The sequence below is a fragment of the Festucalex cinctus genome, chromosome 5 (genome assembly GCF_051991245.1).
Source record: "Festucalex cinctus isolate MCC-2025b chromosome 5, RoL_Fcin_1.0, whole genome shotgun sequence".
Classification (NCBI taxonomy): Eukaryota; Metazoa; Chordata; class Actinopteri; order Syngnathiformes; family Syngnathidae; genus Festucalex; species Festucalex cinctus.
In genome coordinates, this window is record NC_135415.1 from 15,260,668 (window position 1) to 15,275,602 (window position 14,935).

Sequence of the window (14,935 nt, forward strand, 5' to 3'; positions counted from 1 at the left end):
TAATATGCTTGTGAACACAGTCAATATGGGGAGGAACTCAATGTGTGCTTCCATTAGCAAGTAAGTGCCTCAATATATGTAATTTATATATTTTATTATAGCTAATATTGATAATAGTTTTTATATTTTTCATTGCTGTAATGTACAAAGCACAATATTGTGTATTTTTTTTTTTAGATGAGCGCATTTATTTATTTTTTTTACAATATCATGACCTTTTTTTGTCTCGCCAAATTCCCCACAATATTGTAATAATTATCGTATCATGAGCTTCATATCGTGATAATATCGTATAGTGATGTTTAGATATCGTTATAGTTCATGTTCGAAAAAAACTTTCTCCAGCATTAACAAAAAGAAGAACAACGAATCAGCTTACTCTAGTTCCGTCCTTGGGATCTTCAACTGGGCCTCCAAGGTGTCAGCGTCGGCGAGACGGACAAGGCAAAGGAGCGCTCGGGCTCGATGGCATAACGTCAGACGAGGACCAGCTTTGCTGAGAGGCTACAGGAGGGAAAACGTAAGGCCGCAGACAGCAGTCCTGTGGATGCATTTCTCGCACCGTAAAGAAAGACTCACCCAGGTGTCGGCAGACAGGATAGAGATGAGAAGGCACATGGCATTGGCTGAGGGTTGAGACTGCAGCATATGCACCACCCTGACAGCAACAAATAGTATGACAAGAGGTTAATTAAGGCTTCATTTTAAACCTCATTGAAAATCGTTCATTTCCTAAAGACACATTATGGATGTACATTTTCCTAAAAAGAAAAGATTTAAGCTTCACAGGAATGTTCTGTTTGATTTAAAATTAAATCGTTCCTTTCTTAAAATGAAGACATACTAGTGACGTTGCAATTTCCGCTAAAGATTTATACTATCCATCCATCCATCCATTTTCTTGACCGCTTATACCTCACAAGGGTCGCGGGGGGTGCTGGCGCCTATCTCAGCTGGCTCTGGGCAGTAGGCAGGGGCCACCCTGGACTGGTTGCCAGCCAATCACAGAGATTTATACTATTGAATATTTATTTTAAAGACATGAATTCCTATTGTTATTATTGACCTTTAATTTTAAAAGTACCAGTATTTAAAATTATTAATTTCACCAAAAGAAAACCAACTACAGTAGCGATATTTCACTTTCCTAATAATAAAAGATTTAAGATGTTACATACCATGAAATACCTTGTTTTGTTTAATTTGAAATGTAATTACAATCCTTATTTCCCCCCAAGTAAGACACATTATTGATGATACACTTTCCTAAAAAGAAAAGTGCAATTTTAGGCGCATACTACTCACCATACATAATGAAACTTACCTCATTAAGTCTGGGTCATCCTTGAAGTTGCTGACACATTCCTGGTGGGCCTTTTGAGGCAGAAGTTGAAAGGAATGAAGAATCTCATGACAGAACAACATAAGAGAGTACGAACAATTTGTCAGCTGAAGGGAAACGAACTTTTGCCGGCACAGGTCCCGTTTTGCAGATCCACTTTTCCAACAACGCGTTATGGATTTTCAAAAGATCCACTTGGTTGATGGCGGCAATTTCCTTCACCACAGCGTGTATGTCTGAAACAACATGGACCTTTTGAGCACATTCCTTTTCAAAACAAATGACCATTCGATATTATTAAAAGTTTATTGTTTTATATTAAATACCATTAAAGTCATATTTTTTTTTCCTAAAAAGAAGTAAAACTACTGGCATCAAGTTTACTAAAAAGAAAAGATTTACGCTATTCCAAACTAGCAATTAAATATTTAGTTTTTATTGTATGCATTGTTTAATAATTTTTTTCATCATTGGAAAATTTACTGTTAGAGATTTGCAGGTTTTTTTTTCCTTTCATTTTAAATATCAAATACATTACTTAATTTCCTAAAAACACAACAAACTATTACTGTTTTAGTTTATTATTTAGAAAAAAATGTCATGCATCAAGTATTTCATGTTTCATTTTATGTTTTCAAATGGCATTAAAAATATAGAATTTGCTGGAAAAAAAAAAAAACTATTGACATTGCACTTTTCCCATAAGAAAAGAGTCAAGCAGTTCTATATTATTAACTATTTTATATTTATTTTTACATGTCATTAAACTACTTCATTTACACAAATAACTATTACTGCTGGAATTTATAAAAAGAAAAAAAAAGTCATGCATCAAGTATTTTGTTGGGCTATATTTGACGAGAGCATTTCACCTAGAGGTTATTAAGATAACTTAGATCTATTAAAATTGTGAAAAAGATTTGCATATTCTGTTGACGCACCAGGATATGTTTGCCCTCCCGAGTCCCTGAAGCGCTGTTCCACGCTGCTGTGCTCGTAGAGGACTGTAATGAGTTTCTCCGGAGCCCCGCTGAGCTTGAGGTGCTCGGGTGTGTTGAGCTGAGTGGGCATCAAGGCGCTTTCCGTGGCCGAGCGCATGAGCTGCATCTGCAATTTGGATTGGAAGGCCTCCGCTCGGGTCCGTCTTGCATCCTGCAGGTTACCAAAACCATCAGTCACGGACCAAAAGAGCAAAAGCCCCATTTTAACATTTTATTAAAAAAATATATAAAGACGTTCTTTCTTAAATGTTTTAAGTGTCCCAAAGAAGTATTTATACGTTTTTTTTTTGTTTTTTTTTTTAAACACATACAGAAGGTTTTGATGCAGCTTCTCATAGGGATGTCACGATAAGGGCAATATCGTGATATCGTGATATTAAAACTGACAATATCGTCGTCGTCATGTTCACAATATTTAAAAGGAACATATCTGTCAAAAAAAGTCAGGTTGATTTTCATTTGTGCAGTTCTAGCACCCTCTAGTGGCTAGTTTATTAGTGCAATTTAATTTTCATTAGGGTTGTTTTGGCCATCTATGTTTAAAATCTATGCTAATTGTCAGATGAAGGGGAACCTAATTTGCTTGTGAAGCGATCAATGTGTGCTTGCATTAGCAAGTAAGTGTCTCAATATTATTAGAGATTGTAAGTGGTTTATATGCATTGCTGTTATGTACAAAAGCACGTTTGTTTGTTTTTTTTGTTTTTTTACAATATTGTCATCTTTTTTAAATATCGGCCAACCCCCCCCACAATATCGTGATAATTATCGTATCGTGACCCTCATACCGTGATAATTTCGTATTGTGATGTTTGGATATCGTTAATCCCTAGCTTCTCAACTGCAAAGAACGGTTGCATAAATGGTAGTTATCACTCAACCGGCCAGTAGGTGGCAGCAGAGTAAAGGAGATCAACCAGGACCATGTTGAAAAATAGCTCAATTACTCACAATTATAAATTAATTTGATATCAGGAAGAAAAGAAGCCATTCCCAGAAGGTGGGTTGGAAACCTTTTAGCGAAGAAATACCTACATCAAGGTTTGGATCACCAAGCCAAGATTTTCCAATGGCCAAGCAAAACCGAATCGACTGCGTCTTCTCATACCCTGCAGACAAGATGACAGTTAATCTTGCATGTTGACCAAAAGTGACCAATCACACGTGCGAGTCAAACCTGGAGGCAGCTCCTGGGTGATCTTGTGGGCTGTGGCAGCCGCCCATTCCAGGTTCTTGATGCAGCGGATGTACGTCATGACGGTCATAGCCACTTTCGCAATCTCCTTCTTCTTGCCCGGAACCTGAGCCCTCTGCCTTTGCTCCAGGACGAGGGGCTTCATCTTGGTATTGAACACGTGATTGACTGCCAGCATGTAGAGATTATCCAGGCTCACCTGGCAGGCAGATAAGGGTGGATGTTTATTTGTATTTATTTATTTATTTATTTCACACTGGACTGAATTTGGGGTGGGCTTTCTCGACCAATGTGGAGTACCTTCATCAGTTTGCTGATTAGAAGAAGAGTTGGGAAGGTCTCCTCATTGAGCTCCGGAGCTTAAAACACATGAAACAGAGAGGGACTCATTTACCATAATGTACTATATGTTTAAAGTGCTTCCCCACTTTAATTGGTGGATTTTCTTGTGGAAGAAAAATGAATTGAATCAATTGGGTCATAATGTAAAAAACTATGGAAAAAGTGAAGGGCTGTATTGTACTCTATAAACATCATAAAAGCTGCCAGAGCAAAATAAAATTACCTTGTGTTGGCTTAGTGGGATACAGTTAGCAGTAGTGCCAGTAGAAATGGAGACATATTGCATTTTTTTTTTTTTGTACTGAATCTCATTCCAATGCACAGCTACAGTATACCACGGGTGACTCACATATGATCTTCCAGTAGTGTTTGTTCTGCAAGAGCAGGTGGAAAGGCAACCTGACAGCATCCATGGGGCTAGGTGGCAGGCTGTTCTCCAGGACGTATGTGTGCTCCACGTCCGACGGGGGAGCGAGACGCTTGTAGGACTTCAAGTGCTGCAGGAGGCCAATTGCCTACGGTCCACAAGACAAGGAATCATCTCATGTTTAGAGGTGTTTTTTTCCCCCCATCTTTCATCACGCTTGTCATTAAAGAGACGAGTGAGCTGGAGTCTTTCTAGATTAGGCAATAATAATAATAATAATAATAATAATAATAATAATAATAATAATAGTAGTAACAAAAATATAAATAAAACAACAACAAACACTTGATTTATATAGTGCTGTTTGACAAGAAAATGTGTTCCACAAAAAAAAAAAAAAAAAATCACAAGCACAATAGGTTTCTTTTGTTTATTTATGCTTTTTACCTGATTAACAGAAAAGCCTGCAAGAGTCTCATCGGCAGCCAGTAACACTTTTAGCACCACCTCGATCCTCTCGTAGTTGTATGGACTGAGCTGAGTGACAAAAGTGAAGTCAGTTAACGGAGGCACACAAAACATTGTGAGGAAAATAGCAGTGCCCATTAAAACAGTAAAAATATGGATTGTATTTTCACTTCTGGAGGCATCACTTCATCATTGAAATACATTTGTGCATTAGTACCGAACACAGCGGACTACATTTTGCTGTTTTTGTTCCCACTGCAGAGAGAATATATGCCTGTGAGAATTTTGGTATGCTTTGTTTGTACATGTTGGTGCATAATGTGTGGTAAAGAAACAGTTACTTGAAGGTTTCTAATAACCGTAACACCTATAATCAATTACGACAGCCTATCAATGGCATTTCACATTATAGTTTAGCATTAAGCTAGCAGACATTTAGATACACAAAATTATATGGTTTGGCAGAACATTTTGCTGTTCAAAAATAACATGGAATAAAAAATGTATGGTCTCTATGTATCATGGATTTTCCTTGTCACCAATCGCATGTGCATCTAGAACATACCCTCACGATAAACATGGGTTTTCTGTGTTCCCAAACCTTAAAAATGGCAGCTGACAGACTGCTTATGAGCTCCCGAGTTTGGTGTAACTTGGGGATGATGCCCTGGACCTGCTCTAGAGCATTTGCATAGTGCAGGGCTTGTGCGTGTTCCATGTCTGCCTCCTCCTCATCCTCCTCTTGGAGCAGTATGGTGGTAACATACTGGTTGATGACACCGTCGCTGTCCAGACCGTATGTGCTGAAGATTTGAAGGAGGAGAAGTTGGCGCACGACATAGCAGAGCTTGCTGAACTTCAGGACGGAGAATTTAGAGACCTGCAGTACTGGAGGATGATGTCGGGAGTGATCCTCTTGCTCTTCACCAGAACAGGGATCAGTGTGCTCTTCAACTCTGGTTGCTGATGAAACACAGGCTGGATGGAGATCTACAAAAGACAAAAGATGATCAATTAAAACATTTTGAATGTCAGTGTTATTATTTTTTTATGGAAGTGCCCAATACTTAGGGGATAGGGACCAAGCTCTGATGCAACTATAGTGAAGTTACACTGACTGTACCTCTATTTCGGCAAGCTTGATGCCCCATTCGGCATCGGTGATGACAGAGAGAAACTTTTTCTTTTCCTCAGAGTGACTGTACAAGGTGCAAAGCTCAGCCCCGATCCTGGCCACAGCCTGAAAGACAGCAAGGCGTGATTACAACTGCGATCATTATTACAGTCAATGCAGTCGTGAAAATACACATTTGGCGAACCAGAATTCTCTCGTAGTTTTGCCATGTGCTGTTGATAACCTTCCACAGGATTTTAAAGACCTCTTCCTTTGAGAGGAGCGTGCACAGCCCGATGGCCAAATCGCAATCCACCATCCTCCAGTTGAACACCTATAGTACATCAAAGACAGCTGTTTAGACGGAGGTGGCAAAAGCATTTTGCATGAATTTAGCTCTTTTATGTTTCCCCACTGAAACAAAAGTTTGTAGAGCTCCAATTTAACCCATTGGAAAATCCAGTACGGTATATAGGCGGTGGAGCTCTCACTTTATTGAGTAGAGCCACAGCAATGGAGTTCAGGGACGAGGTGGTGATCTTGTGCAGCTCATTCAATGACAAGTTGTACTTTCTCAACTCTTGTGCGTCGTAAATCTGAAAAAAAAAAAAAAAGTGGCAGAACGATGATCATTTTTCTGTAGTGCATACGTTGAAGGTAGCCATTGCTGTATCGGTCGGAAGGTAGGTAGTATGTATGGATTAAGTAATTAAGTAGCTACAGCAGATAGGGCAGTGTGGGTAAGTACAGTAGGTAGGGATGTAAATAATTGTGGATTGCAGCTCACTACCTGTGCACTAATGTTGGGGTCCATAACATTGGAGGTGATGTGCTGCAAGCAGCTGCCGTAGGAATTGACCAGTACCCGAAGAGCCAACTCCAGCTGACTGCACTCCTGTAACATCTGTAACATGCTGAGCAGAGGACTCAGCAGGGGCTGCAAGTAGTTGAAACCTGCACCAAGGACCAAACCAAGGTTGATGATAATGACACATTTACACACATGCAGAAAATGGGAATGCCGGCTGTACCCACCGTCTTGAAAAGAGCAGTAAGAGATACAGGAACAGTCCAGGGGGTACAGTTTGGTATCTGCAATCATGAGGAACAAGATATGCCACTCAATAACATCCGAAGGAAACCCACATTTATTGCCACTCCCAGTTGAAGTTTACTAGTGCCAACTAATCATAAAGCAAGGAGAATTTAAAAACAACCAGTTTTGCCATATCTTACTTTAAAAAAAAAACAACAACAACAAAAAACACGGCTGGGCTAACAATGGTGTCGCTGTGTAAAGTTTTAAAACTCACAGGAATATATTATTTATCCTGTGCGAAAAATGACAAATATTACTTTAGAATTGTGTTGTCATGTCCACCAGAATAAGCAGCACAACGTCCATTGAAATTAGGCATAAAATGTAGCAAAAACTGTATATTCTATTTAATTATTTGTTTTGAATGTTCTTATAAAGTACAATATTACAGAGTATTATTTTTCTTACTTTATCAGAAATATGTCTTTTTTTTTGGAGGCGAAAACAGATTAATATTTTCATCCATTTCAACAGGGAAAAAATGAATTTCAAGTCTGGTCACAGAACCAATCAAACTCAAAGCACCATCTTAAATACATTGATTTACCTTGAGAGACAGGTATCAAGCAGTCAGTGATTTCATACTGGACAGGTAAAACGGACACTGGGTCTAATACGATGCAATCTTCATTAAAGACGTCTTGGAAACACCACTGAGAAGATGGATCTCTCTCTGTGTCCACGGCCAAATCCTGTGTCCAACAAATCAAACATGTTACTCTAGCTAGCATGCACTATAACATTCCTTTCTCTTGTTGAATTAAAGTTGACTTGTTATCAAAAGTGGAGGAAATGGAAAACATACAAGAACTTAAATGGCGATGGACATGATCAATATGAGAAGTAGACAGTGAATTGTTTAGCAAAGTGGCTTCCCCTGTTAATGTTGAAGGTTTGTTTGTATTTTATATACAACAATGTTGTTTGTGTGTGTTCAAAAAGGAAATAAAAATTGAAGTGAAAAAAAAAGTTGACTTATTGTTAGCCTAACAGCATATTTGAGAAAAAAAAGTCCACTTTAAATAATGTGTATTCTATAAAATAAATAAATAACATGCTGACCTTGGCTACGTAGCCATAGTTGTCCGATAATTGGCACTGGTGGTAGATGTCCATGGCGAGCCGTGTTGACTTGCAAAGCTCCAAACAATCCAGCATCAAGTCTGTAATCGTGTTAATTCCGCATATGACAGACAAACAAACACAGTGAACCCCCATCCATATTCATATCCATCATACACTTATTCACAAAATCCGCCAGACAATTCCAGGTGTTTACCCGGGTGGCACACAGTGATGGCCTGGCAGGCGAGGTGGTAGATGACGGCCGGCAAGTCCGTGTCATCAGGCAGCACCATGGGCACGTCGCCTTCCAACATGTGGCACAGTGTTTTGGCGGCGGTGAACAGTACCTTGCCGGTACCTGTGTTGCAGTGGTGTTCATAGAGCTCGCTGAAGGCAAATGCAAAAGGAGAAATAGGGATCTAAAATGACCTTGAAACAGAGTATTTTTTTAAATGAATAAAACATATCCACCATAAGGAGCATAAAGGAAGCTGTGGGAAGACTGTAGAGTAGACAAACTGCAAATTGAGGAGCGGAAACATCAGTGTGAACAAAGTAGGCAGCACAGTGTACAGAAGGATTATACTGTTTGTTTTTTTTACTACTGAACTACAGCATAATCAAATTTATTAAACAATTATATATAATGTGTATTATCTCATTGTGCTACTTTCTAACTAAAAAAAATATATATTTTCATAAATATAAATAATACATGCAAAACATTTATTGTAAATTCTCCAATAAATCAATGATTCTCAAACAAAATAATGTATCCAACAAAACAAAGTGAATTCAAATAGAACTGTTTGTCTTCAATTTAGGAAATGAACAATTAATGATATTTGAAATTAAATACAATAAAAACTGAAAAAATGTAGAAAAAAGAAAAATTGCACATTCGCCAATAAATAAAAGATTTAAAAAAAATACAAAAATACTAATATTTAAAAATATATGAAACATTTTTTAGGGTTAGAAAGAAAGAACAACACTAATAATGCAAACTGCTCTCAGCAAATGCCTGAGATAATAAAAAAAATAATAAAAACTTCTAAAAAAGGAAATCCTTGCATCCATTTTCGTGAAATAGCATGAAAAATATAGAAAAGCATAAATATTTTCTTTTTATGGAAGTGCAACATAAATAGTTGGTCTTCCTTTTAGGAAATGGACACAGACAAGTGTGAATTATGCAATTAAGTAATTGCTTCAACTGTTATACAGAAAGGGAAAAAAACCCACTATCATACCTGAGTATTGGCAGGGCTTTCTGGACATTGCCCGTCTCCAGAGCTCGCAGGGCCAGGTCAGACCACAGTTCCTGCTCACTGCGCTGCAGCAACCGACCCAGGCGACGGAGGCCGGCCTCGGTGGAGACCGTTGTAGACGGGCGAGAGTCGTGTGTGCGCTCGTGTGCCGCAATGTGATGCTCCCGGATCCGTTTCTGGATCTTGGGGTCTTCGTAGTTGGCCGGGGTGAAGAAGATATCAAAATCCTCCTAAATAAACGCAAGAGTAGGATGATTACTTTCATTAAAAGTACCGGTAGTTTGAGTTTTATTCCTGCAAACACTTGGTGTGTGGCATTCACCTGTAGTTGGGCGATGGCTTTGAACATGTTGAGATTGTTTTCACACTCCATGCTTTTAAGAGCATCATCTGCATGTGACATGAAAGCAGATGTGATAAAAATCTCCCCCACCCTCTCTCTCCCCCCCCCTCTCGCTCTCTCTCCCCCCTCTCTCTCTCTCTCTCTCTCTCTCTCTCTCAACTATATGGTCAACTTCACATTTCAAAGGCGAACTTGACCATGATCACTATATTTTTTTGAATGCACTTGTCCTACAGTTCGGTGTACCGCTCCACACTCCACGCTCCACATTGTCTGACAAGGAGTCGAATGGCAAAATTCACAGCAGGTGCTTGAAAATGATGACAATTCCAAGGATGTCTACTTTAATGCCTGTGCCATTTTTATTTTAGAACTGAGAAAATTGGTACTTACGTTTGTGTATGACATGCAGGTGTTTCAGTGCCTCCACCATCACCTGAGCAATGACCATCTTCTCTTTCTTGTGCTAGTACAGACAAGCAAATTGGCTCAACATATATTTTAAAAGTACAGTAAAAAATAAATAATAAAAAAATAATAATAAAATAAAATTCATAGATATTTGTTTTTGTGCTCTTTCTGTAAACCCCAAAAGGTGCCACAAAAACATCCTGCTCTTTCTCAGTGAACACTTTTGAAGTAAGCGCAGTGGAAGCTAGCATTGGCCACTGCCCAGTAAGTCATGTTGATTGAGTTAAATAATGTACACTAGTATGTGTTCACCACGTATAGAACCACATATGAATACACAAATCTATTGCACACTGAATAATTTTGACTGCACATGTAGAAAGGAATTATAAAACTTAGGGCGGGACATCTATTTTTTGGAAAATGTTGCTATTCGCAGCTATGGGTCGCTAACCGCTGCGAACAGAGGCTTCACTGTATGTTCTTGAGTTTAACTCACGTCATCAGACAAGTGGTCTTTGCCTTCCAGTTTCAGCATAGCCCAAGATGTGAGACGTTCCATCACACAGGCGACCTCTTCACAAGGCAAACTCTTCAGCATGGTGACACAAGCATCACTCTGCCAAAAGTAATAAGAATTGCTGCAGATGTGATACAAAACAAAAAAACTGCATACAGAAACTCTTACCTGTCCTTGGCTAATCAGCCGGATGAGATACAAGTAATTGATTTGAGTCGTTGAAAGTTTGTACGCTTCTGCTAGAGCCATGACATCCTGCAGGCACGTTGGAGAGTCCTGTTTCAAGATATACCGAACTACCGCCTGTGAAACAGAAGACATCAGGTGAAAATAGAAATTAACAATAATTCAGTGCACCCCTACTACGTAAAAGTAGTTTAACTAAGCACAATTTTTTTTTTCATGGTTATTTACTATAGACAAGAAATTCCGGAGGTAGTGGTGTGTTAAGTAAGTGACAAGTGTTAAGTAAGTAAGTGATTTTCATCTACGTGTCCACCACAATTTTAACAGAGTTTCAGTGCATTTTACCATAACTTGACTTGGGCTTGAGTAGTTGTAACTGCGGACCCCGTAACTCCGCAGAAGTTTGCGGATTTCCATCAGACAGTAGCTCTCCTTTACAAGCTCCTGCCTGGGTTAGAGCCATAAATAAGGCAAAAGCAACAGTGAGGATTTTGAAAGCAATAAGTTAAATTCAACCATGGCTAAAATAGTTTTAAATGCCCATCCCTAGGGATAGTAATGATGACATACTTTGGTCCGTCCATCTCCAGGTACTGCTGAACCAGCTCCTCCACCACATTACTCCAGGGGAAGACCGCTTTCTGCATGATCTCCAACACCGCATTCACCTTCAGCTGTAGAGAATAGTTACCACAGGGAATAGTTTATGTACCGGTACTTACATTATGAATCAATTGGAGAATTTACTGCTCACATCTTACAAAAAATTTAATGTTTCTTTTTAAAACATTAAAATCAGTCATTGCATTAGCTTACTCTTCCTAAAAGGAAAGTTTAATATGAGCTGTTATGCATGTATATTATTAAATATTTACTTTATTGCATGTATAATTTAGCTTATTGGACGCACTCTTTTGATTCATATCATTACTTTGAAGTTGTTGGGGGTTTTTTAACTCCCAAAAATGTATAAATATGTTCCATTTTAAATGTTTTAAATGTCCCGAAGACATATTTATTGTTTGGTTGTTTTTTTTTTGTTTTTTAGTTTTTTTTAATGCTAGAGCATACAGAAGGCTTTGATGCAGTGAACCTTGCAAAATCAGTTAAAATCCAGTAAAACAGCTGGGGGCAAAGGCGTTTGCTTCAGTGAAAATGGCTGGGAGTGAATGAGTTAAGGAATGAGATGTCATGTCATTGATATTTGCTCTGTTGATGTTCATATACACTAATGAAATGAAGGACAATAAATTTGCAATATTGTGCTGCTTTAAAATGTCATTCCAAATGGTGAACTAGTTTGAATAACGTGACTTACATCCATATCCGTCATGCATCCCAGCACCGCCACTGCTTTGGCTTCCCATGATGTGAAGAGTGTTGTGGTTTGGGAGCTGCAACGTTCCAACATATCCTAGTATAAAAAGAAGAGAGTTAAAAAAAAACAAAAAAATAAAAATAAATTAAAAAAAACAAAAAAAACAGCTGAAGGTACTTTCTGTCAGGGTGGACTATGCTTGTGTTATTATTACCGTAATGTACTGCAGAAGGAGCTCATCCAAAGGAATACCATGCTCCTCAGCATAAGGCAGGATGTTGTTTTCCACTGTGGCGGTGACCAGCTCCGGAGCTGCCACATTGTCCAGCATGAGGAACGCAACGCTACGCACCTTTCCCTGATAGTGAGATTCGATACAGTCCCAACTTTATACAAGGAGAGATTATTTTATAAGAAGTAAGCCATTCAGCAGACTAAGTGCTCTTCAACTTCTCCCCCCTGGGGTGTGGTAGCAGTACAGTATTACAATTGGACAATGACACACAAACCTTCTCAAAGAGAGAAAGTGAAAGTCTGCAGTTGTATTTTGTGTGGAGGTCCAGTAGCTGACGGAGGTTCAACACCAGGGTCCGTAGGTTCTCCACTTCTTCCGAGCCATAATTGTCATCCTGAGAAAGAAAACACAAAGGGCAGGCATAGGCGTGCACTGGTAGACCCTTGTGTCTGGTTTGTATTATGCTAGTAGTCACATGCAAAAGCAATCCAATGCGTCATTGGTGGTCAAAGCATTTGAATTGAGTTGCATTGTGGAAATATCGTAAATGCCCAGATGTTTGGAATTGTCACTTGTGAAAAATACCCTTTTGCCTTCTTGTAATGACAACTGTCAATCTTATTCTTTCTCAGGCCCTTGGTCTGTTTGGTTACTAATTGGTCTATTTATTTACTAATTGTAGCATAATGCCTAGAAAGGAGAGGCTGAAGAGAGAGAAAAAAAAAAAAGAGCTACAGCAAGCAGCTAAGGGAAGCACCTCTCTGCTTTCTTGGATAACAAATGCACATGAGGATGAAAGGTCAGAGTCAAGGCCAAAGAGAGTCCTGTTAACTAGTGTTTAGCGCCTTTTAAAGTTTTTATTTTAATATTGATTTACTCCTTAATGTTAATTTTATTGAAATCTTTAAAGCTGTTCACATTTTATTTTGAAGTGGTTTGTACTAAATCAGCAGGCATGAAGCTATTATTAGCTAAATTATTAGCTATTATTTTGCGTGTTTTGTTTTTTTTAATTTACACTTCTATAAGGTTTGTGCAAAAGTGCCCTTTTTTCCCCCAGAGCACTTGCCCCCCCCCAAAAAATGTCTGTTCACGCCACTGAGGGCAGGTGATGTGTATGGCCTCCTTTTACATTTATTTTATGTTGTCGATCTCAAATTCAAATGTGCCCCTAGACCGCATACGTTTTCCCAACCTTGTAGGTGCTGGAATAGAATGTAAAAAACTAACTTACAGATTTAATCCATGACCATAAAGATGGCAGTCCGAGCTCCGCCAAGGCCAAACCGTTCTGTGGCCAAGTGCCCTGGAAAAGCAATTATTTTTTATTTTTTCCCCCAATTCTGAACGTCAGGTGTGAGACAGCAGAGTAAACTTGACCTCTACCTTTTCCATCAGCTCCAGAATGCGCGCCCTCTGCTCAATCCATTTCGCCAGGATTTTCTGAAGGTGAGAAAAAAATGGGTTAACTCTAGTTTGTTTTCCCCTGTTTTATACGTGAGGAGCTATACTACCTGTCCTGGAGGAAGCACTCGCCGGACAAACGGAAGAAACACGGTCTTGAGCCAGGGACACAGGTCTCGGGATGGCAGATCTTCTGGAATGGCATCCAGGACGGCTACAAGGCTGCTCTCATCGAAGTTGCCTGCAATCTGGCCCTTTAAAAAACAAACAGAACCACAACAAATATATATATATATATATATATACATATATATATATATATATATATATATACATATACATATATATATATATATATATATATATATATATATATATATATATATATATATATATATATACTAAAGATATATAAATAAAAAAGTTTTATCGCAATTGTATAAATCATTTTTTTCTTGTAAGGTTTTTTTTCCTCAAAATTAATCAGACTTTTGTTCCCCCAAATATACGACTTAATTTTCATAACTGCAGCTTTTTCTCAAAATTATGACAATTTCTTAAAATGGACTTTTGAACAAAAAACATAATTTTAATCTTTTAATGTCAAGATTTATCATAAAACTACACCTCTAAAATTTGCACAACTTTTTTGCCCAAACATATACAACTCTTGTTCTCAATATGGTGTTTATCAATAAAAACAAACAAACATTTTGACTCATAAGATTACAACTTTTGAACCACTTTTTTCCTCTACATTAAAGACAACTATTTATATACTGTACAACTATTTTCTTGAAACTGAATGTCTGTATTTGAATATACTAGTGTACAACTATTCTGATAAGAGTGTCATTTTTTAACTAAATAATTCATGAAAAAAAAATCCAACTTTTTTTTTCTCAAAACTGATTTTTTAAATCTCCAAACTATACGATTTTCTTCCAAAAATAAAAACAAATTTTTCCAGTCAAACAGCACATTTTTCCATTACCTCAAATTTCAGCCAAAGGAGTTGAGCGCCCCACAGGTCTCCCTCTCTCAGGTGGGATAGAATGTCTCCTAACATATCCGTGCTGTTCAGGAACTCAATCCAGGCGATGCCGCTGTGTTTAACAGAAACATGCAACAATCACAGCAGAATAAATATACCTCAACGCTACAGATTTTGCTAGAAAACACAAGAGCGTACTTGAACTTGTCCTGGCCGTGAAGGCTGCAGAATGTCGCCAGTCTAGCTAAGGCCTCGTGGAT

General features: G+C 38.3%; 1 protein-coding gene across 1 annotated transcript in view; it reads right to left on the bottom strand.

Moving 5' to 3' along the window:
- Nucleotides 1-14,935, bottom strand: part of kntc1 (kinetochore associated 1) — a 28,771-nt gene that overhangs the window by 6,371 nt on the left and 7,465 nt on the right. The window contains 35 exon segments of the mRNA XM_077522578.1: nt 380-504; nt 580-658; nt 1,325-1,374; nt 1,466-1,578; nt 2,284-2,494; nt 3,379-3,452; nt 3,521-3,737; nt 3,839-3,897; nt 4,230-4,395; nt 4,695-4,784; nt 5,317-5,518; nt 5,596-5,705; nt 5,839-5,955; nt 6,035-6,163; nt 6,321-6,425; nt 6,620-6,783; nt 6,865-6,921; nt 7,476-7,620; nt 7,991-8,091; nt 8,208-8,380; nt 9,247-9,494; nt 9,587-9,654; nt 10,001-10,073; nt 10,518-10,637; nt 10,707-10,841; nt 11,070-11,172; nt 11,295-11,398; nt 12,043-12,138; nt 12,257-12,400; nt 12,552-12,671; nt 13,512-13,583; nt 13,664-13,720; nt 13,792-13,935; nt 14,676-14,787; nt 14,874-14,935. The exon segment at nt 14,874-14,935 is cut by the window's right edge and continues 105 nt beyond it. Coding sequence (XP_077378704.1) covers nt 380-504; nt 580-658; nt 1,325-1,374; nt 1,466-1,578; nt 2,284-2,494; nt 3,379-3,452; nt 3,521-3,737; nt 3,839-3,897; nt 4,230-4,395; nt 4,695-4,784; nt 5,317-5,518; nt 5,596-5,705; nt 5,839-5,955; nt 6,035-6,163; nt 6,321-6,425; nt 6,620-6,783; nt 6,865-6,921; nt 7,476-7,620; nt 7,991-8,091; nt 8,208-8,380; nt 9,247-9,494; nt 9,587-9,654; nt 10,001-10,073; nt 10,518-10,637; nt 10,707-10,841; nt 11,070-11,172; nt 11,295-11,398; nt 12,043-12,138; nt 12,257-12,400; nt 12,552-12,671; nt 13,512-13,583; nt 13,664-13,720; nt 13,792-13,935; nt 14,676-14,787; nt 14,874-14,935 — 4,145 coding nt within the window.